Source organism: Anopheles maculipalpis, chromosome 3RL (assembly GCF_943734695.1).
Source record: "Anopheles maculipalpis chromosome 3RL, idAnoMacuDA_375_x, whole genome shotgun sequence".
Lineage (NCBI taxonomy): Eukaryota > Metazoa > Arthropoda > Insecta > Diptera > Culicidae > Anopheles > Anopheles maculipalpis.
In genome coordinates, this window is record NC_064872.1 from 70,265,898 (window position 1) to 70,291,268 (window position 25,371).

General features: G+C 46.2%; 3 protein-coding genes across 5 annotated transcripts in view; 1 reads left to right on the forward strand and 2 right to left on the reverse strand.

Annotated features, from left to right (window-relative positions):
* The window catches only part of LOC126561846 (kinesin-like protein subito), a 247,380-nt gene that overhangs the window by 211,542 nt on the left and 10,467 nt on the right, over positions 1-25,371 (forward strand). The gene's annotated exons all lie outside the window — the stretch shown is intronic.
* LOC126561552 (WD repeat-containing protein 47) overlaps positions 1-25,371 on the reverse strand; it is a 228,377-nt gene that overhangs the window by 96,947 nt on the left and 106,059 nt on the right. The window lies entirely within an intron of this gene.
* LOC126561269 (triple functional domain protein) overlaps positions 1-25,371 on the reverse strand; it is a 163,905-nt gene that overhangs the window by 17,053 nt on the left and 121,481 nt on the right. Inside the window, exons 2-5 of one of the 2 annotated variants that reach the window (XM_050217240.1) lie at positions 24,501-25,137; positions 21,109-24,421; positions 20,707-21,035; positions 3,526-3,784 (exon numbers count right to left, since the gene is read on the reverse strand). In XM_050217240.1, coding sequence (XP_050073197.1) covers positions 3,526-3,784; positions 20,707-21,035; positions 21,109-24,421; positions 24,501-25,137 — 4,538 coding nt within the window. Of the gene's footprint in view, positions 1-3,525; positions 3,785-20,706; positions 21,036-21,108; positions 24,422-24,500; positions 25,164-25,371 lie in introns of both variants that reach the window. The other variant, XM_050217239.1, reaches the window with a different exon arrangement.

The following is a 25,371-nucleotide window of genomic DNA, read 5'->3' on the forward strand; positions in this document are numbered from 1 at the left end:
TGATCAATTGCTTGTACATAATACGTACTGACGCCTGCTTCTGCTGGAGCGCAAGCATACGCACACACGATAAGCTCCACTCCGTACAGTGAGAATGGCGGTCAGTTCCATTTATGGAGAAGATTTAATTTAGAATGCCTATTTTAGGACTTAAATATGCTCCGGTGTGGTGTGCATAAAAAAAAAACGGCCATAACGTGGGTTTTTATCCGGTCGATATTTTTATTTCTATAATGGCTACAACAAGAGAGCAGTTGAAGGTGCGGAGCACTTATATTTAGTAGTAGTTAAAGACTTAAATTGTATCTATCCATACTACCACATACTTCCATTGTAAGGAAGATTCGTTTGAAGATTCATCCGTAAAGGTAAAGCCAGAAAAGTCAGCAAGGTATAGACAGGCAGAACCAAAAAAAAGACAAAGATTAAGTAAAAGAACGTGTCCAACGCTCAAGAGAGAGAGAGAAAGACTCGTCAAACTCGTCTGAATCTATTCGCCCGAAATAATTAGCATTAGCACAACTGACCTAGTTAACGTGGATTGGATGAGGTTGTGTGTTTTACAAGGAACGAAGCGGATACTCCGGGGCCCGGAAGGCATCACCCAGCGAACAGATCAATATCGTATCCCGCGTGTCTAACGATCCCGTCGTGTGTCCCAATCTGATCAGTGAGCTTCGCTTCGGAGGCAACGTTTTCCAGCTCCCGATTAGAATCTTCAAACCCCGGAGGGACGCTATCGAATAAGCCCGATCGAAAGAGGATGTTAAAAACGGAATCCAGCGATGGAAACATCAAAGCGTGGCGAGCGCTATACCACGCTATACCAGCCATGCTGAGCGCGGGGGGAGGCTCAGTTATCCGTGTCCTTGGTTAGCCGGCTGGCACAAATGACGCCACTTGTTCTGTGTGCTTCCTTTCCGAGCTTCGATCACACCGAGCTCTATAAATGACGCATAATGCGAGCATAAAGCATACATGGACAACTTATTTTTGGAACTCACCGAGATCTCGCAGAAAAATGTTTGCTTCGCCAGTTTTTGCACGCGACCCACAACAGCGTCAAAAAGTTTGCTGTTTTTATTTAACCCCTTCGCAAATGTTTTGCCAAATGAGGGCACAGCCAACGGGTGGTAGATGTGGTGCGACACAGGGTAATGGGTTGATGGCCGTGTCTTGGGACACGCATTGAAAATAACTCCGTGCCATAAGTCAAACTATCGATGATTTATCCCATATTTTGTCGAACCTGCAGCAAACTGGACTCTCGCCCTCACTCCCTCGGTACGGACACATTCTCCAAGGTATGAATAGTGTAGTATAAATAGAAGAGTTGGGCAAAAGGCAGGTATAGCTGCATGGTTTTGTACTACAAACTACAAGCTAAATCAACTGAATCATCTATTGCGAGACACGTCCACGAGATGGATGGATGCGTTCCGATGAATGCGTAGCATTGTAATAGTTTTATGCGAAAAAGATGTAAGAATAAATCGCGAATCGACTCATCACACGCCCATTAATCGCCCTTATCCCGCACGATCTTAGAAACTGCCGGAGGTCACAAGGTGTATGACCACAATTCATTGCCAACATGGCGCCGCGACTGTAATAGCATTAAACTAATAAAGCTAGTTCGAAGTAAAGTTAGAGATATCTTTAGAGCGATACTTGCAAGCGTCTGTAGTCACTACTAAAATCGTTTAACTCAATCCCTCGGTCAACCTGGAGATAATCGCCATTCGCGTTTGGTCGAATACGGCAAACCTAACCTCCAAACAATTAAGCACCAGCCGCAGGCGCGCATTGCCATTCCTGGTAACGTTTCTTGCTGCGTTGGATGCGAGCAGCCAGACGACAAGCTCAAACGGTCGCTGGGCGCAGGGTGAAAGAGTGTAGCAAAAACAACGACAAAAAGACGGAGAACCTAAGACTATTCTCCTTCCCCGGAGGGCAATTGCAAATTGGCATGTAATCTCGTTAAATGACTCGCAACACATTGGGGCCTCGCTTCATCACAGACGGCGGCACCCGTCGGTGATTCCGTTTTGATGTCCTCACATTTGACCTGCTCGGAGCCGGGTGCGCCACAAGTTCCGCCAACGCTCGATTGCCGCCCTATTCATTCGTACGGACGAGGACAATCGATCCATTTGCCACGCGGGGAATAAATCTATCAAGACGCCGCAAAACAAAAAACTGCATCTGTGAAGAGAGGGTTTGCATTTGCTGCTTGTACATCCAATTAAGCAAACAACGATTCAATTAATGAAGAACTCGATTCAATAAAATAATTGCTCAAACACAAACAGTGCCGCCGAGGCTAGCAGGTTCAAGATTTCGCATCGCTATTTTAAAAATACATCCTCATTCGGCGAATAAAACCGTCAATCTCGCAGCGGTTTGTGCGGATCTCTATCCCTGCGCTCGAATAGAAAATGGTTTGTTTTCATAGTACTTTGTATCGGTAGGAGAGAAGGGGGATTGCGTGGAGATTGAAATCTCCTTCCTTCTTGATTGGTCCTCACACGTGTGCCATGACCATGAACGTGCGGTTGTACGTACACGTTTGTTTCCATCTTTCCATTCCGGCATCCGGAGGTAAAGCAAGCAAAGAAAGGTAATTCAATTAAAAGGCCAAAGCCGATCCACAACCCGGCTAACCTTTAACCCGACACGCGTCTCTCGGACACGGGATGTTCGCCTCCGTAGCTTAGCCCGACGCACAGCGCTCAGCTCTGGAGGTGGATAAATAAATGTTCTTCCACCCCCAAACGTAAAGTCCCACGCACCCTACCCACCCACATATAGTTATTGTGCCCTGCGCGGTGGCCGCCGATGGGTGGGTGAGGTCGATTCGGAAGAAAGTGAAAATTGTGGATGATTGCCAGATCCTGACGTAAAAAGGGCGTTAGGGAGAAGCTCATAGGTAACGCGAAAAGTGAAACCACCGAAAGCTTCGGTCATCAATCTTGGGCGAGAAGGTCGGAATCATCCCGGCGCTGAACCCACCCGTGAGAAGCAAGTGATGTTGATTCAACCGCAAGCAAGCGTGCCATCGCTGCAAACCCTTCTCCTTTTGCGCGCACCACAGGGGAGTCAATTTCCGGCAGAGATGTGCCGCTTCATCACGCACTTCTGGACGAGTGTTTTGTAGTGTGTGTGAGTGTGTGTGTGTTCAGCCAACCTCCCAGGAGATTGCCCATGTGGGGCCGAAACGAGATGATGTTGATTCGATTGCACCGGAATCGAGCGTAATGAAATTGTGTGTGTGTTGCTACGGGTGTATGTTTGTGTGGCCACAAAACGTGGCCAAACCATTAGCCCATTACCGGCACCCCGTTTTGATATCGTGACCAATTAATCGTCAGCTCACTTCCGGATCATTCGCCTTCTTCAATTCATCAGGGGGAAGAGAGAGACGTACACAGAGAGAAAGAGAGAGGCATAAACGTGTCCGAGCAGCAAGTCCTCGGAACGGACCGTGCTCTGTTAAGGATCAAGTCCTCGGAACGGAAAACTTACCTCCCAGGGTGTCCGTGTCGCGCTGTTTATTGTTCAATTTGCTATGGGAGGATGGCAACGGCTTCAGGACGGTCACCGGTACCAGCCCTTCCTGGCTGTCGGACGCATTGATCGACAGACGCACCAGGCAGAAATCGGGCGCGCCCGAACAGTTCAGGTCGACAATTTCGACCTGCTGACCTTTGCTGACGCTCAGTTCGGACGAACCCGGCGCTGCCGTATGGTCCGCTATGACCCACGTCATCTCCGCTAATCCACCCTAGAAGGAGAGAGAGAGAGAAAAAGTAGGAAAATTGTATTAGTAGTTGTTCCCACACACACACACGCAGGTTCTAGAAGGTTGAGTTCAGAAAATATCATCACGATTAGAATGTACTGACACAGACCCCCAACAGGCAAAATGGTGGAAGTTGTTTTCCCCCGCCTGAGGCATATAAAGGACATTACCAAGAAATTATCGATTGCTCATTGTTCAGCAGCTATCGATTATCGGGGACGAAGGAAATAAGTAAATTATACACCACCAACAAGCCCGCGCCGACCCGAGTTCCGTTTGTCCAAAACATAAATGATTAAAACAGGCTCCCGTATTACACCTTGCTGTTGGCTCCACATACACATTGTGCACTAATTGGTCGCTTCAATGAAAGCAGAATTTATGGCACTTAAATGTAATTTAAAATTGCATGCTTTTTTTTCTTTGGCAGTAATACCAACACCCCCGTAAGTAAGCCAGTTAGTATAATGGAGCTGAACGACGACAGACAACCAGTTTATCATGATTTTCCCTTCTATTATTTTCAGGGAAATTCGGGGGAAACAGGACTCTTGCCACTTGCTAGCTGAGTGTTAATATAATTCGCTCGCTACGCTTCAGCACAAACACTGTTCCGAAATAATCGTTTACGCGCGTTCCAACACAGTTCCTTCAGGTGTAGTACGAGCGCACCTAAAGTAATTTATCATATTTATAGATGTTTCCGTGTTTTGTCAATGAATGGAATAGATGTCAAACTTTAGCACGAAGCTGGTGGTTGCTTTTTTTTGGTCGCGAGTGGATGTGGTTGTAATAATACACTGAAATAGGTCAACATTGGTACACGATCGACCTTAGGACGATATAGGGTATCTTCATGCTGGTAGCCCCATTAGATGGTTGGTGTATTTTCGTTGGTTTCCGGTGAAAATTATAATTGTATCAATATCTTTTAAAAACACACACACACAGACTCACAACACGGAGGTTGCGTAGGTTGCTGATACGCGGTACTTCCGGAAGTCAATCGATAAAAACGAGTCAAGCATCCGGACTTCATAAATATATATTTTCCACAGCTACTCGCAGGAGTAGTAGAAGATGGAATGGATCCTTCTATACGATGTACCATCAACCACACAACACTGCACATTATTACCCAAAAAAGGGGACGACATGGAAAACATGATATTTATTTTAGGTTCGTTTCTAATGCGATTAAACCACCGATTCATAGGACCACCACGTTCGACGTAATTATAATCGTCGATTTGTTGGGAGTTTGTCCGAGTGTGTGTATGTGGCATAACATGGTACGCGTAAAAGCCACACACACTCACACACAGTACAGAAACCTGTAAAAAGGACTACAACCCTAATGGTAGTTCAGTGGGAGTCTCGAAAGCTTACCGGCTCTTCCGGTGTTACGATACCACGCTTCGGTTAGCAAAAAGTTGTGCAAATTGTGAGCTCGATGATGAACAAATAAAACGAGCAGCAGCAGCAGCAGCCGAACCCAAGCATCCATCAGATACTGGAAAACCGATCAATAGGCACGATGAACCATATGGTAAATAATGGCAGTGTGGGCGATCCGCTTATGATGATGCTTCATGTGTGCACAGGAACATGAAGCAAAATGGCAAAGATCACACGGAACATTCCTCGTTTAATTTCTTTAAAAGCGTAGCACAGTACAACACAGTGCTTTTGTATGCAGATTCGGAGCTTTCGACTGTTGAACGTACACAGTTGAGTGGAGTTTTCAATTTCAGTTATTGTGGCTATTCGAACGAAATCATAGGTACTGCCAACCAACAAACCTCATCCACATCAGTATCCTTGCTTCAAATGACTTATTTTCCCACGAATGAAATTACTTTGAAGAGGGATGCAACTACAAGCAGAACACTATTCCTACCTCATCAAATCTAAGTAAGGAAAAAAAAGAAGGTGTATGTACCGTATATTGTGCGAGCACCTAATCCTATTAAACACATGTAATCCGCAGCATTAAAGCATAATCAGCTCCAAACCGCTAGAATCCGCTGGAACTCTTCAACCTGCCAACCGGGCTATAAACCTGCCTAGTGGTAGGAAGCGAAACGATTCCCCGCCCTTACCGCGGTTACGTACACTTAACACATATTCCGACCATTTTGTTGAATTCTTTTCGGGGGAGATAAAAAAAAACCTAAATGTCTTAGGGTGAGCGAAAGCGTAGAACGTAGAAGAAAAGCATCCAACTTGCGCCTGCAGGCGGTGGTAGCACACCATACTGTATGTATGTGTATGACAAGCGTATGGAATGTTTCAAGGTACTGCCCGTGAGCTAAGGTATGGTAAGCTGAGAAGAATGTTGTTGCGCCTGTTTCGTCTGGCAGGGAACGTTTGCCCGGAGCAGCCCGGGAAGGATGATAAAAGCAGATGATTGCAGGCAGGCATGCACCAATATGCTGTTGCGGCGAATGTTTCACCGTACTCATCGCTACATTCGGGTTCGAGACCCATTAGAGAACTTCATCCACTGGTGGTCTCAGCGTAGCCCTGAGTTTTGGTAGATACAGTGATGGAAAATAGATTAAGATCACTTTTATATTCGATTAAAAAACTGCTGTTTTCTGATACTTTTACTAGGTGTAACTTTACCAAAATTTTGTGTTATTTTCATCAACATCTGAACTATCTATAGCAATTTTGGATTTGTCTATAAGTTCATAAGTCATTCAGTCAAGAAATTCGAATCAGAATTAAAAAGTAAAAAAAGGAAAATGGAGATGCCTAAAGCTATAAAGAATTTGATTTGATTTAAAATTAATTAAAGGAGTTACGCGTTTAGGTCCTATACCTAACCCTTAGGTACCTAACGGTTAGAACTGGTGATGAGAATTTGGTTTTGAATTTATTAGATCGATTCTATTCCTTTCATCGGAATGATCGAACCTAGGATCAAATAAAATCACAAAGCAGCCCACATTATTCTGCCCAAGGGGTTTGTTAAAACGTGCACTTTAACTTCTTTTCTTCCTGTGCAAAGCTCCAATATAATGTAAAGAAATTAACGCTTAAAGCAGTAAAGCTGTGTTAGCCCTTAACGTATTTGGTCATTGAAAAATCAAACGAAAAATAATTTTTTGAGGAACTCGTTGTGCCTTCTAAGGAAGGAAGGTCCTTAGACTGACTGACAGACAACTACTACACTACAGACACTGTGGCGCTTTTAATTTTCCATTGGAGAAGGTTCAAAGAAACTGGTTCCGTTTCACTCAAAAAAAAAAAAAAGAAAGAAACTTTCCCAACGTTTTCTCAAAACAAACCAAGTAGATTCGTTAAAATTAGCTTCACAATCTCCTGTCTACTTAATTTACAACAGCGCGGTGATCTTAATCTTATGTCCAACACTGTAGAAGGTAACTGTGCTTTCCCGTCCTGGTTTACTTTCTTCGTGACCTTATCCGAAATGCAGGCAAATGTTGCTGAAAGAGGTAACATTGGTAGTACCCTCGCTTTTCTAACGATAGGGCGGAAACGAACACAAATTGAAGTAGTGATGGCACTGTGTCACAACTCTCCGGGATCTTTCTCTCGTAGCACGGACGTTGACGAGGATAATTCGTTTGATCAACTAACCAATCGTCTGCTGCATTGAAGGCACACAGCAAAAACGGAAAGGATTGCACACACAGACCAATGTTGCTTACCGTTTCGTCAGAAAGTAGCGATTTGGTTAAAGGATTTTCATACAAGCAAAAAGAAAGGTGCATCCCGTGCTATGCAGTCATTGCATACGTTATTTACAAAATCTACTAGAAATTCTTCTCGGCAACAAAGTAAGAGCACCTTCTCTTAAGCTGTCTCGAAGTCCTGACGAATATCTCCGTAATTAGATTATTTGAATATCTAAACTTCTAGACGACAATCGACGAAAACTATCAGAAATGTGTAACAAAAAATCGAACACAAGAAACAGAACTGCATTTTGCCAAATTTACCCCCAATTACCGATTGCATTCGGTAAAAAGTTTCATCCCTCAGAATCAATTTTACGTCTTGATCAATTTTCTACGTTTGTGCGCTACCGCGAACGGGTAGATTGTTGACTCTAATTTGATTACTCTCAACTGCATTTCCCTTTTCCAAAATGGCATAAGTTTTCCCCCTTTCTTTCTTAATGAAGAAAAAGCTTCCAAGTGCATCATTATCGATTCAATTCGCTATTCGACGCGAACGAGCGTCTCTTACAATCCATGCACAGTATAATGACGATGCCCATTTCTGCACCATCCAGCCGCTGACGAACCAAAAGCCGACAGAAAAGAAAACCGATAAACAATAAAGCAATAATAAATCCCTTTCTGTGGCGACACGCGGTGTTTCGGATGGGCAGAAGAAAAGCACTGCCGGAAAAAGCCAGAACAAATTGTGTTGTGTAACTTTCCTCAAGCGCCAGCACTTCCCTCCCCCATCCTAGGTGCGGTAGAGTTCGCGCTAATCCTCACTATAATTGATAACGCTTCCGTAATCCCGTGCGATAGCGCGATCGGATGGAGCGTTGTGAGTGTGTTTTGTTCTTTTATTTATACACACACACACACCATGCGCATCCACGAAGCACGAACAGGGGAGGTTTTATTTGCATCCGCTCGCTTACTGGTGCAGAGATTGGAACCTGGCAATCCCAAGCATCCCAATAAGTCTTCACATCCCTTGCCGTTACGTGTTATTGTCGCGTGAAATGGGATTCAATTTGCATGTGTTGTGTGTGCAAGCGAGTGCAAAGTTTAATCAATTGTCAACACGTTCCGTGGGCTGGTGCTCGCCCCCTGCGCGGGACGTTTGGCCCGGTTGCATTCCGCTTTCCACGTAATGCAATTATTAGATGCATGTTAAATACGATTGCGAGTCGTGCTTGTTGCTGGATGGATATAATTCGATTGTAATAATTATCAACCACACTTAGTGCAGAAATGGTGGCAGGCGAGAACTCTAACCGATGAGCCCGCCCCTGATTATGCGCGAGAAACGTTTAGAAGTTAACAGATCAAACACATTACCGGACATAAATCATCTCCATTCTAGTGGGGTTTTTCCCAACCTTCCAGATGACACATGGTTTTTGGGGGGTTTTGATTGTTCCTGCCGGAAAGGCGAAGTACAAGGCCTTCACACCTCATTCAAGATGTCAAACAACACTTGAAAGATAATTTTCTACGATCGGTGTCATTATGCAAACAAACAGTCGGTGTATCTGTAAGATAATACAACGAAGGTCATGACGAGTGAGTTATGCGCTAAAATTCGTTCATTCTTTGCATGGGAACATCCACAAGCGGAACAAGAATGGCGCCACTCTTCTCACCGTTAGATCGAGATGACGATTGAAATAGTGATACACACAACCGACATTTTACTTTTGTAGAGTTAGTCCCTTGGTCCCTAGAAATCGAGAGGGAATCGAAACCCATCCAGAAAGGTCTTTTGGAACAAGAACTAGCTCTAAGGCTGCGGCTGTTATAAATTAGTCTAATAAACCATTATATCCTGCTTTAATAAATTGAGATTGTTATCACTTACGGGCGCAAACATTGGTTGACTTACAGACAATAATTTGTGTTGTGGAGGCACAGTACAAAAACTCATAACTTAGAGTCAAAACTGGATGGTTTATGCTAAACATTGTTATCTTTTTACAGAAAATATAGATCAACAGTAAGAGTCGATCTGTTGGCATGATTTAGAAGGTCATTTATCCAAAAAGAGGAGTGGTGGCAGCGCGAATCCGATATGGCATCAGCCATGTGCGTACACCTGTTTGACACCGTCGTCTATCGCTAGAGGCGACGCTGAAGGCGTTCTTCAGGAAGTTAGTTCAACTTGCAATGATCGCGCCACGGTGTTACGAATCAGCAAAGAACTAAGGGCGAGCATTTTTGCTTCAAATATGACAACAGGAGTGGGATGCATGGTGCTACATGGTGCTTGAACACATCAACTCATCCCTCGGATGTCCTTCTCCGATATCACGTTGTTTTGAGAAGGTGAAGTTCTATTCAAAGTTCAAGGCCTTTATAACGCATGTGAGGAAGACACCTTAACATGTTTTACTGGAATGCTCCAGGATCACTGCTGTCACACCACTGTATTAATGTCTTCCAATCGTTGAATTTGAGCCTGAGATAAATTTTTGATCTCAGCGAAAAGTACTTCTTTGGCAGAGAGCATGCTGCTATCGTCGGAGGCTGTATATCAAATTTGGATGCTGGAATGGTCTCATCAGCTGTTTCAGCAATCGGCACTGATTATAAACCTCGGACACCAGAAGCCCTGAGATGTTTTCTTCGGGATATAACAAGTCCAAAGCTTTCATTTCTGAAGCAATCCCCTAGCCGGTAGCCTGCAAATGTTTAGAGAAGGCTCACAGACGTTTTACCCTGCCAGTACCCAGGGGATGGTACCCCCCCTCCCCCCACCCCCCCTCCCCCCACCCCCCTAAGCCTCATATGGGTCTCTCAGTTTGCAGATACTTTCTTCATGAATAAAAGAAAGCCCAGAGGAGGCTTCAAGATGAAAAATTTAATATGGTAGCAAGTTAAAATGTATAAAACAAACCAAAAATTAAATATTACTCAAGCATCTTCCCCTCCAACTACAAATTCACGCACACACAAAAAAAACTTCACTGCAGCTTTTCCTACCGGTACAATGAATCAAAAATTAATAAAAAGCCCCGCTCCTTGCGTTGCGGACGCTTGGTTCTTACTTTGCGAAAAAACTGAAACGATCCGGGCGAATCGATCGTATGCTGCCGGGCAAGGGTCGCATGCGATGGGACGCTGCTCTGCCGGAACCAGGGGAGTGAAATTTTCCGGCCACTCTTCTTCGTCGAGCCGGTCGACGTAAGCTTGGACGGTGGTGGTACGCTTCCCTCGGTGGTACCGTCGACTCCACCACCGCCGCCACCCTTGTCCACATTGTTGGACGATGCTTTAGACATGCTGGAAATGCTTGCAGTTGCACCCACGGTGGTACCACACTACCCCCCCTACCCGCCCTTACCGACCCGGCTGGTTGAACACAACGTCGCACACACACACACACACACACACACACTTATTCTATGCACCTCGGCGATGGGATAGTTGTAGACGATAGCATTTAACCGCACCGGCACACCGAGAGCACATTATCAACAACAATTGTACCGCTTTTTTTTCTAACTCACGACTACTTTTTTGGCAATTAAATATTCACTGAACTGCCTCTCTATTTTATGCTGCTGCAAGCGTACATTCTTGCTCGATAAAGGATCAAAACGTAACACATTCATTCATTCCTAGCTAGCTTTGCGTAGTGGCACAAACGAACGTCAGCAATAATAATTTTGAGTGCTTTTAGCTATTCTCCCTCCTCCTGGACCGATGCCGTACGATGGCGGCGATGTAGATGATGATTATAAATTTTTACGTATGCGAAAGCACTTGAAACATATCACACTAAGCACGTGGCTGCTTGTCACTTGTCAGTAAACTTTAACACTTATCACTTACAGCGCGCGCAACTGATTGCTACCGAGGGAGCGGGAAAAATGCAAATCTTATTACTGAAGCCACAACACAACGCGGGCGCAGTTCTATGCGCATTCCAAACCTTGCCCTTGCATTATGCTCATTCGCAGGAATAATTTGTACCGGTTTGATTGCTTTCACGTAATCATGTGAGCAAAACTTTCAACCACCACAACCACCGATCCGAATCTTCCGACTGTTTTTGGAAAATGAGTGTGAAAGTGAAAATGGAAGGACCAGCGCCAGATTCCAACCCGTAAGGAGAGCCAACATGGTAAGCGAGTTAAAATGAGAGCTGGCGAGAGCGTACACGGACACGGCAAGCAAGGGACAAACACGGGGTCGCCAGAGTGTCAGTTGCAGAGCAGACTCACGTCCCATTAATTCTGTCTGAATGCTGGAAAATATGTTCCCAGCTTTAGTTGTGCAAAGGTGTACCACACCACACACCAAGCAAGATTTGAACCGAACCGACAGCCCATTGTACAATGTGTGTGTGTGGATGGATTTCTTTGTGACGAAAATAAAACAACTTACTTCGGCCGTTAGGCAAAGATGTAAGGAATTGTAGGAGAAAGTGATGGAGCTGTCCGTTGATGGAGTCTCGGCATTTTGACGCCACTCTGGATCATCGCTGGGCAAAGAGTTTCATGACCAATGTCCTCTCCGATGCCCGGCTAGGGGGTTTTAAATAAAGAAGGGGGGAAAAAAAGGGACGTCGAGATGGAATATTTGTCTTCATTAAAGAGGGGACACGCACACACAGCATGGGAGACAAGCAGATGGGAGAGACCGAAGAATTTGGGGTTTAATGTGAGAGATTCTCAAACAAGAATCTGTACACGTGTTTGTTGCGACACAAGTTTAAGCGAAAAACATGGCAAAACTGTCACAACTAAATTTGTTCGATTAGACACATCGTCAGGAATGTAAACAACGTTCCGGTTCCTGCTAAACACAGGTGTGTCTCATTCGTTTTATCGCTTACTTTAAAATGTTTTGTGTTCAACAGTTTTGTGTGCATGTGTGGCACACATGGCACAAGACAACAACAAAGCAAAAAACCGTCGCTTTCTCACGGCCACTACACGTCTTCGTACGAGGGTGGTGTTATGTAACCTCCGTTAACTCAACATCTCAGCATAAACGGCTTCGAGCATACATACACGGCCGCCAAACCATGCCACAGTCAAGTGCCAATCATGGGGCATATGGTAAAAGGTAAACTCTTCCTTCAAGTTTTAGAGGAACAATCCGCCCTCTCCGGCTCAACCCCCATTTTTTGAGAGATTTTATTCGACAGCTCCCTGTCAACGACATTCACGTGCCCCATCGGACACGTTGACAAGTATTCTTCTAAATGTTTCGCTCTATATTCCTCGCCACCCATCCGCTTTACACCGTCCAAGGTTTCGTGCCAGTCCTGTAACTGAAACCAACCAGATGGGCGACCAGTGCCGTGCATTGGTTTACTGACCTACAGCACACCGTAGCACATTCCCACATCCGTTTGGCGTAAGTTTGAACATCTTTTTTTGGTTGGTAATAAAATTGGAAACCACATTAAAATCAACAATACGAAACAATTTCCTACCAATGGAAATAATCTCCAGACGTTGTTGCACCCCATTTCGACGATTTCCCGCCACACGGGGTTGTTTTGTTCTCGCTGCTTCCTCCTTCCCGTGCGGTCCCGCTTCATCCTCTATCGTGTTTATGCTCACACTTTTATGTCTCATGAATAAGCAGCAAAAAACTAAAATCTCCACCCAAAATTCCCCCATCAACACGGGATCGGTGGTATACAAAAAAGATCCGTCCGCGTATCTTCTTGCACAAAAAAAAATTGTTTCCAGCTTCCAATCCTTCCCAGTCGCGTTCCCGCTCGTCCCATGGTCCGTGCTATAATCACAACAATCTAATTTATGACCAACTCAACTCAAGGGTAATGTTTTCACTTTCCCTCGGTCCCTGGTGGAAGATATCGTTGGGCGTTGTGTCGGGAGCGAGCGAGCGAGCTCGTGCGATCTACTGATATGTGTGTGCGTGTGTGTGCACGGCGTTAAATATGTGCGCGAATTTCCCGAAACCATCCTCAGGAGGTTAGAGATCACTCCTCTACAACCGGTCGAGGAATGATGGGAGCAGAGGCGAATTTTGTATATCCTGCAAAACCGGAGATCAACTTTTATGAGATTTTTAATTTTTATCTAACCACTGTTAGGGATTTTCTTTTTCTTCTTATCCGTTTTTATTGATAACACACAAACACATAATCACACCGAGAGTCTGTAGCAGCTCCCTGAATACAAAAAAATCCAGTTTCGCCGTTTTTCTTTGGCGAGTTTTGCCTGGCTCGTTCGAATAACACGGGCACAGAAAATAAAAATCGATCACATTTTTGGGGGGGCCGAACAAGCGGGGTGTATTGGTGTGTATCAATTAAATTACAGATACTAAGATAAGATAACGTGTGCTCGGTCGATAAAAGGCAAAGCAGTTAATTGAAAAAGGACTCAACCAGGTAGAGGGCGGCATATTCAAACGCGCCTCACCTGCAATGCAGTGTACGGAACGGTGATGAAAGGTGATGAAATTCATTCATTTCGATGCTAATTGATAAATTGGCAGGGGTTACAAAATTCCCATGCAAAACTACAGCACTCGCACACTCCATATTGATGGTCTCTTCTTATTTGCCATTCATTAAAATTATTAACCATCTCATCCGAGAGCTGGAGAGTCCGTTCCATGGAAAGCTTACACAGCCCACACCCTTACCCTTAAAGAGGTTTAGAAATCAACCTACATCGTTGATCAAATTTTCTAACCAACGTCCAACAAGTAATGCATGTATGCCACACATCACACAATGTTTCCGCCTCGTCGCGAAAAGGTTGGCCAGTGGGGTGGCACTAAGCAAACTTTTTTTTGTTGCGTGCCAAAGAAGGTGGTTTTTTTTTATTCTTTCTTTGGCACATTTGGCAAATATGAGGACGGTGGCAACCAACCTTGAGGGCGACACGAGAAGCAAGTTTGTTTTTTTATGGATCATAATTATTCTCACGACGGAAGGATCAATGACACTATACACACACATACAGGCAGAAGGCAAAGCTTTTTTTTTTTTTTTGCTCTTTATGAGAGGTGGACAATGGGCGACCTTTGCATGTTTTCACTTCATTTTAATCCATGTTTAGACGACGAGTAGGTTAGGTGGAGTGATGTCGGATTAGGCACCCCAACTTTAAGGCCCCTTCCACCCCGTAGTGACATGGACACCGGACACGTAAAGGTACGCGTGGCGGGGCGTTTGTGTGGTGTTTCTGCTGACCATATTTAGTAGTTCGTTGGGGTTGGGAAACATGCCACCAAAATGTTGCTTCCACCCTTTCTCTCCTCTGAAATTCGAACCTTTTTCCATATCGTGTTTTTTTAGTTGTTTGAACGGGCGCTCACTCATTTCATATCGAAAACAAGAAAAAAAAAACGGAACCACGATGTAGATGTATATTTGTATGTTGTATATACTGCCGCCGATATCTCTGATACCATCTGTGCAAACAACAAGAAACCCCACTTGAAGTGCTTGCCTCTTGAAGCACCAACACGAAAGTTTCTTCGCCTGTAACCGTGTGCACGCTGCACCGTAACGTAAAGCCACAAACACACACACACACGCCACCGGTTCTACGGTTCAGTCAAAAAACCGTGTAGGCGTCCTTCCCCCTGGTACGCTTCGGGAGATCTGCAACAGTATCTGCAAAACAGCAAGCGAGCAGAATGGAAACGAAATAGCCTAAATGTGACTATCGCCATACTACACACTTTAATACTCCCATGGGGTTTGGAGAGGCGTTCCGTTTAACACATGAGAATTCTATCACCTTTCGGCAGTCCTATTTTGGTCACTATTTGTAGGCAGACACGCGCTGCTGAGTTGATAGCGGAAAAAACATTAAAAAAAAAACCGACCGAAGTTGATTAATTTCCACCGCTTGTCAAACTCGGCGCGAGATAGATGGATCAAGATAGATTATGCAAAAGGGAAAAGGGAATGACAAAAAAATTAACCCACAAACCAACCAGTCAAGGATAGTAGGGTGGGGGACATGAAAGATAAAGTTTGGGGCAGTGATAAGGGGAGGAACAGCAATAGGTAAGACAAAAACAATAAAGATCCGAAGAAAACTTTCAAGAGATAGAGAAGATGCGTGTGAGAAACCTGTCCCGGAGCGGAACTGAGCGTGAGTGAGCAAAATGAGCGATTCGGATGTGGGAAAAATCTCTCGCACGTTACAACTGAGCGCATCGATAGCATGCCGGGAAAATCAACGTGGGGGAGGGAATGGAAATCGAACGACAGTGTTGTTCTGGTGGTGGTCAAAACGGACACGATCTTGATAGAAGTAGTAGAACAGGAAATGCCCCATTTACTATTGGTAAAGCGCATCTCCACATCGTCTCATCTCGGTACTGCACAATTGTCACACTTTGTTATGGGAAGAACATACTGCTCCACCTCGTCCTCCCATTTTTCCCGCCCACTTCTCGCCCTTACAGCCGACAGTCGGGTGAACTCCTATTTAAATCTCGTTACATTGCCACGGGGCGCGCGCGCTTGAGAGGACCGTCTTGGTCCGCGATAAAAGCGAAATTAAATTCACACAAATATTTGCCAAGCGTGAGTGGGGCGGCCGGGCCACAAACACAAGCACACATCGTGCAGCTGCCTTTTTGTTCTTGTTTGGCACACTACACACGGGGAACACTTTTATCTTGTTCCGAATATCGCATATCAACAAACACCACGTAAATATGGCATGGGAATCGAAGACGAAGGTCTTTGGAGAGGTGTTCATTTATAACTTTCACATCACCTTCCGATATCATGTACACCGGACACCTAACATCTCGTCTCAGGGCTCAAGGCAGGACCCCAACACACTCGTAGTGCGAGCCAGAGGAAAATTGAAACTTTCTTCCTTCCACTTGTACCCTAGAAAGGCCTCGCAGCTGGGTTTGCCTTTACACCGTTTGACCACCATTGATTACATGGTCTTTCTGGCTCGCTGTCTGCGTGTGTCCGTGTGTGTGTGTTTTTTTGCTGCAGCAAACCACTTCACACTGAGAGCGTCCGCAAAACGCCAAAGGTACAGGACAATGTTTAAGAAATCTACACACGGCAACGACGCAGCAGCATCCGCGCCTAAATCCTACACACGCAAAAAGAAAATCCGCTCACAGGGGGAGGGTTGTTGCCACCGCCGCCACCAACTGCCTGTTCCCTTCCCATGTGCGCGCTACGCGCGGGACATCACCACCCACTTCGTCTGCGACCGATTTTACGAACCGCGGACGCAACCGTTCGAACATAGCACCGTGGACGCACTGATTTATGGCGGTGGGTCGCACCGTGGTTCGTGCGTGGAGCGCGTGTCACTCACTCACGCTTTGCCGACCGAGTCGCACGAAGGTGGTTCGCTCTGTGAGAAGCGAATGCTACGCGTCGCATCATATCGTTCCCGGCTCTCATCGTCATGCTCTCAGTTGCGTTGGGGACAGCCCCAAAACACGGTGAGACATACCGATATACACACTTCACACGTTATCAACGAACCTTCAATCTCTCGCTCTCTGCCAGAGTACACGCGGATCGCAGAGAGATTTACATGGTGCGAGCGTTACGATGTAAAGAGATCATCCTTTTTCTTGGGGGAATGCTACAGGATAACGTACCGCGGCGGATCCTAGCGCGTGGGAGCTATTGCTGAGAAGTCGTCGAGCCTCTCTCTTTCTCGCACGAAGATCCTTATACGTGGGAGAGCAGGAACTCCACTGAAAAGATGTACTTGAGCCTTTGAGAAAAGCATCCCCCGGTGCGTCGTTTGGTGTGTGTCACACTGACGCAAAATGACAAACGGATAAATGTTAGCTCTTAGCTCTCTCTCTCTCTCTCAGTGACCTTTGCGCTGAGTGTGAGGGATAGTGCGAGAGAAAATTCAGTAAATGGGGGAAGCAAATCCCACCCATGATCGGTCGGCACGGATAAGACCGAGCGGAGTGTTCATTCGATTGGGTCGATGTTCATGCAATAAGGGGAACTTTATGTTGGAGAAAAAGTTCATTTCTTCACGAGCATCAGATGTAGTAGACGGATTAAGTACATGTTTCGATGGCATTACTTAGGTTTAATTTTAGGTGATTTAATCACATGAATCCTTAGCCAAAAATATTTTCCCTAGTTTTTAAGACCTCAGAGTAAATGTTTTTATCTTCGCTTCAATCTTTCAATGGAAAATTCCGAAGAAAACCTCACCCATTTTCTCCCCTCGCATCCTGCCGAGATTGGTGCTTGATTCAACCAAGGATCTAACAGAATGGACCGCTATACGTTGATTCAAACAACCTGCCACCATCAAACAACAATGGAGACTTCTCTTCTTTCCATCAACCAGCTAACAGCTAGCAGTTGACAGTGCGCCAGTGCACTGATTTCTTGGAAAGATATCGAACGTTACGTGGAAGGATGCTACCACGGCAAACAAACCGCTGACGATGTTAAGCCACTAGATTCTACTGGCCTTTGTACTGTGTTGTCTCCGTAGTTTGAAGACCATCGTTTGCTATCAGCTTCCATATATACACACACATACTCTCTTGAATGTGGAAGGTTTGAGAACTCGAGTGCACATTAAAAACTTTAAGCACAATCATCCCTTTTTATCTATTTGGTCAGCTTCTTTACTCTACCAGCTCCGCTCTGCTTTATCTCGTTCAAATACTGTTACATCATTTTGTGTTTCATGATTTACGGAATTCATAGATTATCGGATTGAAGGTGCTTATTTCATCCCGAAGCATTATCCTTCTTTTATTTAATTCAAGTAAGCGTACGTACGTATACTTAAAAAAGGGCCATTTTCTTCTCCAAAAAACTCTTACCATGTAACGCAAAATGCAAACAAAAGATCGGACAGAATTCCCTCGATTCAAACAGCAGTGTGATTGGATGAAAGCCCGGAAGTAGTAGAGTATGGTAACGCCTTTACATGTGAAGCTGGGCAAAAAAAAAAAAGAAGGACACAGAAAACACGTAATCTCGCCCAAACACACTGCTCGCTCACACGCAATACGGCTTGCGACAGCCCAACAAACGGTCGGGTAAGATTCTTCTCCGAGAGAAGCTACCATCCGTACCGTGCCGTACAAACCAAACACCGATGGCTCACCCAGATGGGGTTTCGGTTCCAGATAATGCTCCGGAGATATTACGCAAAATCAACAAAAACAAAAGCGAGCCCGAGAGAAACGGATGTGTAAAAGCGTAGAAAGAGAAAGTGCCCTGGACGGAACACGCAGCAGAGCAAAAGGATTATAGCGCTGGCTTTTGGCTTGGGTTTGTGCGAGAATGAGCAAGAAAATGGTGAAGCAGCACTGCTCCCTGCTATCACTGTCAACAGGGCAGAGATAGACGAGTGCCGGGAACGAAACTTCAACCGGAGTTCGGGAAAAAAGTGTCCTTGGATCAAACTGAGATGATAAAATTGTTATGTAATCGGTAAACGTGCCCTCGCTGACATTCACACAGTTCGGGACCTACGCCACACATGTAGTTTGTTGCTTTCGTTTACGAAAGCACGGGGAAAACACGCACAAAAACGGAAACGTGGCGGAAAGTTTCGTAGAAACCTTCTTGATGGAGACGCCTGGTCGTTTGTAAAATATGTACTTACTTTCAGCACACGATTCCTCGCGAGATTGTTTTGCTGCATAAGAAAAAAAATGCCAGCATCATTCCATCCGGTTTTGCTCAATAGCATCACCGGCCGCCGAATACAGCTCGCCGCCGGTCAACATTAATTCCCAGCGCGTCTCTCATCACACGGAGCAATTAAGTAAAAATCACAAATCCGCCAAACAAACCGCGGGAAGGCCATCCCGCCGCCTCTTCCACAACAACAATCCAGCATCCTTCAACCTTTTTTGTTCTCTCTCTCTCTCTCTTTCTCTCTCCATCTCTAAAACAACCGGCATGGCTTTAGCAGCACGTTTCCGTTCCCCGTTTTCCAGCCGCGTTCTTCCGTCGGCGCTTTTTAATTCTGGACTGGTTTCTCTTTCGACGCATGCTCATCAAAACGAGTAACCGGCAGCATCGTGTGTATGTGAAGTAGATCTCACTGTTGCATGCTTGGAGCTATAGGCTAGGCATTTCCCCCATACATACATATGCCATATGCTGCATTCCTAGACACTCTCCTTACACCCTTTTTTTTCAAGTGTCCGTGCGGTGACGGCGTTTGTGTTTCCCGAATTCATTGTACAACCAACAGTCGTCAAAATCGTTGGCTGGATTTATGCTTTTGTGGACAGATTTCGTTCACTTCCGCATATACTTCTTGCCTCTTGATCTCTCAACATACACACACACACGCATAACAAGAATAACACTTGAATGTGAACAGCATTCATTATAACACCCTTGAAACTCATTACCGAATCGTGCCGCCGACAGTTTTGTCTCTTTTGAGCTGAAGATGAGGTTTTTTTTTGCTTAAAAATAGCTTTTTTAAACTTTCAAATACTGTATTTTTGTCGTCTCTTTTTTTGGTAGACATCGCTCTAATCATCCAGACAGGATTCCAGATGCCAAAGCGAAGGTGCTGCACAGTAGTTTTCATCTCAAAGAACCTTCAGTAATCTCTTTTTTGTTATGCATGAGCCTCTACAGTTCTTCGAGTAGATGTGAAAGAGACAGCTCCCTACTGATCCCTTAAAAGCCTTACGAAGTTCAAAAACTTCAAGCTGAGGAAGTTAGGGTTGCCTTCTGCAAGCTCCACCTCACTCCGAGTGAACGCCACGGTAGAATAATGAGCTTGACAGAATAAATCAAACTTAACATCTTTTCGCAGCTGATGTGGCTGTTACTGTCAGATTTATGTTTGCTTTACATTGCTGTAACTATTTATAGCTTCAAAGCATTACATCGCGACAAGAAGCATGGTCAAAAACTAACATAAACAGATGCTTCTTCATGGCTTAACGACCCTTCTAGGTCACACCGACCGTCGAATGGCTTGCTAGACATGCTGATATACCATGTAGCTGGATAGTCAAGTCCTCACTGCGGTATGAAAACCAAAGAGGCCCTCTTGATGATACCTAAGCCATTAATAGCATAGTTTTTACCCATTTTGCAAAAAGAAAGTTCGCAATTAGGACTCACGCTCCCCGTGAGTGGTACAAGGCGGACCAGGGAGGCATCAAATCTGTTCCGTACCAATTCATTAATACGGTTTCTTGCACTAAATTGATTGTACAACAAGCCTTACAAACTACAACAATTCGCCAAACACTTACCTTCTCACTGTCGGTCGTATTGCCAGAACCGAAGCTTGCCAGCGAACTACCGTCCTGGTCGTTATCGTTCAGCGTATCGTCTATGTCCTTCGACAGTCGTTGGCCCAAGTTTTTGCCACTGACCTTGGCCGGTGATTTGAGCAGCGAGAACGACGTGCCGGAGAAGTACGTTTCCTGCATTACTTCGCGCATTCGCTTCACCCACAGTTGCTTCGTCTCAAGGCTGTTCGCCTTCAGCACGATCCGTATGTCGGACAGGATTGGGGCGCGCCCGGTCCAGATGGCAAATTTGCACTCGTCCCCTTCGATGTGTTCCGTTACGCCGAAATCTAGAACGAGAGGCACAATTTTCCCAAAAAAATTAATCCACATTCGAACTAAATGCTGATTGAAAGGACCTACCCGACGTAAGCAGCTTGTTCTTGTAGATGTACTTCACCGTACCGTTGGTGTCTTTAACCTCCTTCGAGAAGAGTATGTACAGTTCGAACAGAAACACGTGCCGCTCCCGCCCCTTCTTAATCAGTATCTGCTTCGTGTCCCACACGAGGAACGAATCCTGCAGCACCACATCGCCCAAATTCTGGATCGGCATATCGCACTGCTCGAGCAGCGACAGATGCATCACATCGTTCGCCTTCTTCGGCACATTCAGCATCACCTCCAGCCCATCCTTTATCTCACCCTGGCCTTCGTCACAGCACGACTGCAAATCCTTCAGCAGCAGCTGATACTTTGTGATGCGCTGCACCGGCTTGATCAGGTACGCCGGTAGCGAATGTTCGAGCTTGTGTTTCCGCTGCACCTCCTCAAAGTACGTACCACCGTGCTGCACCATGTAGTCCATCGACTGTGGCTTGTTTTGACAGTAGTGCACGTACATGTCGAACTTGGTCGCCCACGTCACAAAGCAGTGACCAACGTCTTCCGGCATTGTTTCATACTTTTCGAGCTCGCGTAGAAAAATTTTCTCGTGAAACTGGAAAATGTCCTCAATGTTGGCGAATAGTATGTGCTCCTTGCCGAGCAAATTCGGGGGCACCTGCTGGCCGCTCTTGAGCTCGCGCAAAAACACATTGATGCACGTTTCCAGATCCTTCACGTAAGTGCGTTCCGTTTGGAGTAGTTCCGCCATTATGAATTCTTTTTTACGTGCCGATTTACGCTTTTCTTCATTTATTTCTTTCTGCACCGCGCCCACCGCTCCCGAACCAGCTGCCGCTGCATTTAGCTTCGTTTCCAACGATGGATCCGAATGGCGATACTCTAGCACTGATCCACCGGAACTGGATCCGGTCGTACCGGTGCCGGAGCTAGTAGAGCACGGTCCACTGCTGGTACCGTCCCCACCCATCACTGCACCGGGGACGGGTGATGCCGCACCTCCCACCGCAATTACGCTCGAGTAAGATCCGGCCGACGAGATGCCCGAGCTGGAGTTGACCGAGGAAATGGATCTGCTCGCATTAAGACTACTGTTACTACTATTGTTACTGCTATTGCTACTGCTAAGGTTATTGTCATCCTGTTGCTGTATGATACCAGGTAGGCCTAGTGATTTCTCTAGATTCGAGCGGTACAGCTCCATCCGCTGGCTAAAGTCCTTGTACCGGTAGTCGACCGTCGCCACCCACTGTTTGATCGAGCTCGCGTGAGCATGCCCTTTCTCGACCAGCGTGTCCGCTAGCTGGATCAGCAGCTTCACACGCTCGCGCGTTTCTTTGGCCGTGCTCTTAAACTCATTGTGCTCCCGGAGCAACAGCTCCGACTCTTCACGGCTCGAGCAAAGTTTGTTCTTCCGCGACGAAAGGTACGCCTCGCCGGTGTCGTGTATCCACTCGATTGCCTGTTTGGCGGACCGTTCAAACAGTACAAACTGCTGGCACTGATCAAGCCGTTTTTTGCGCTGCGTCCAATACTCAAGCACTTGCGTTTCTTGCGCGAGTAGTTTCTCAAGAATCGACTTTACCCTCGACTCACTGTTCACAGTCGTCGAGTTGACGTGATAAAACTGAAGCGATCGATTTGCATACTTCAGGAACGTTTCCGCCGTTCGGCGAGCTAGCGTACACGCCTTCAGGAACGCTTCCTTCTGTTCCTGGTGTTTCGAGATCAGCTGCACAATCTGTTGCCCTTTGTCGGTTGATCCACCACCACCGCACCAATCCTCCTCTCGTCGGTATTCCTTCTCCAAACTATCCAGCACGGAGCAGACCTGTTCGGCTGTTTTGAAAAAGTTCTGCGAAGCCGTCACCAGCTTGTGCCGTTCTTCGGCACACGTTACCAGCTTCTGCCACTTCTTGGTCACATCTTCCGCAATGTCCTTGATGCTCTGCGGATCGTAATGGTTCGCGTTCATGAGCGCATCGGCACGGTACTTCACCTGCACGGCGGCCGTATGCGTACGCTCGATCGCCACCTGGAACTGTTCATGCTCTTTCCGTAGCTGTTCCGCTTCCTGGAAGTTGTTCGGGATGGAAAAGTTCGCCATAAGCATCGCTTCCCCATTACGGATCCACGAGATCACTTGGTTGGCATCGTTCTGGAAGTGGCAGAGCTGCATCGATTGTTCCAGCTTGATGCGCTTCGCTTCTGCCATATCTTCCAGGTCTAATTCCCGATCGTGCAAAAACTCCAACAAACATTGTACCCGTGTTTGGGCGGTATGGTTCGCATCCGCCATAATGAGCAGCCCGGATGATTCGAATAGTTGCATCAGTTCGTGTCCTTGATTAATCACCTGGTACGTTGTCGTTTGCATCTGATTCACTGATTCATTGTGCAATCGAAGGAATTGTTCCGTTTTCTGGAAATCACGTGACACTTCCGTATGCTGCAACTCTTCCGACCACATCTCAAGCTGGGACGAAACTTCCAGCGCATCCCGCTCGAAGATACGCAACCGTAGGTAAAGATCAATCTTCATGCGACGCGTTTGCCACAGGCCTTCGAGATCGAGACGATTTTTCTGTATGCGATCGAGCGCATTCTGTACCGCCGTTAGCGATCCTGAGCTATCCTCCTCCTCGATCGCGCGCAACTCCTGCAGCAACGCTTCACCCTGTGCGATTGCTTGCATGCACGTTTTGAGTGTGTTTTCTTCCTGCTCTTTACACTGCTCCAGCATACGCTCCGTACCCTCGAGATGTTCGTTCGCTAGTTCGAGCGATTCTTCGTTCGTTACTTCCGCGTGCAACTGTTCCTGCCAGGCGGAGATTTCTTTCTCGTTCGAGTAGAATACCACGGCCAGATCTAGACGCCTGCGTCGCTTCTCGACCCGCTCCGCAAACGAGGCCACATTTGTTTCGAGCTCTTGTGCTACGGAAAATATTTCCTGCGGCGATACTTCACCCGAACGGGCAAGCTCTTCCGCTGCGGCTAGCAGCTTTTCGGCGTTTCGGTAGGTGTTTTGGGCGACATTTTCAAAGTGTTCGTGGCTTGTCTGGTAAATGCGTGCCTTCTGGAGACTTTTGCCGATTCCGCGGTTCTTTCGCAGAAACACATCGCCATGGTTCTGCAGCCAGTCTAGTACTTGCTTAACGTCTTCCTGGAATAATCGTAGCGCAAGCTTTTGGTGTAGCCGAAGCTTGCCCGCGTGCCATTTGCTTTCGAGCGCACGGTGATGTCCGAGTATTTGATGTATCACTGAGAGTACGTGCGAAGCACCTTCGCTATAATCGGCCGCCGGATTGCCCCCGTTAAAGTGGGAGTTGTCCTACAAGAGAAGAAAATATTAAAAGGAGAACCACGTATTAGTTTGTGTTCTTTGATAGACATTAAAGAATTTCTCTTACATTCTTTCTAGTGTTGACGATCGGCGGCTGGTTGCAAACCTGCACCAGATGATCGAGCTGATATAGCAGCTTCTTGCTTGTCGAGTGTACCTCCGTGTACGCCTGGCACATCGCTTCGTACAGCGACTGATGCGTGCCGATCGCCGTCTCAAGACTTTCCACATTGGTGGGCGTCGGGATCGTTGCCTCACACGCAGCCGCCCAACTGCTCACGCTCTCCGTGTACTGTTCCGCTTTGTGATGGAACACAACAGATAGCGTCAACACGGCCGTCCGCTCGTCCAGCGTCGTGACGAAATCTTTCCACGTTTTGTCCAACCGTGCCGCCAGGGTGCGTATGTGAGCGGCCGCATAGTGATTACCTTCGTACAGGCGTGCCGCAACCGCCAGTATTCGATTAATGTTAACACACACGTTGCGTGACGTTATGGCAAACCGTTGGTGTTCTTCTTGCAGATTTTTGGCGATCGCGTAATTGTGCCCAATCTCGACGTACGTCTCCTGAAACACGTCCCGGTTGTGCAGGATCCAGTCGAACATTTTCTCACAGTCCTGCTCAAACAGCCGGAGCTGGAAGCACTGGTCGAGCTTCGTTTTGCGATGCTGCCAGAGGTTTAGGAGCTGCTGCTGCGCGTTCCTAGTCGTTTCGAGCTGCTGTAGAACCTGGAGAAAGCAAAGCATTAGCATTCGACAAATGGTAATTAGTTAATGATATTTTGATCGTTTTCCCCAGTAAACCATACCGACTATGGCTTATGTTTTAGAAAGAGAAACATTACAAGTAATTAACGGAAAATTATGCAGTATTCGCGGCTTGTCTCTGCGACCTATATAAGGGATCAATTTAAATACAATTAACCCAGACAATAAA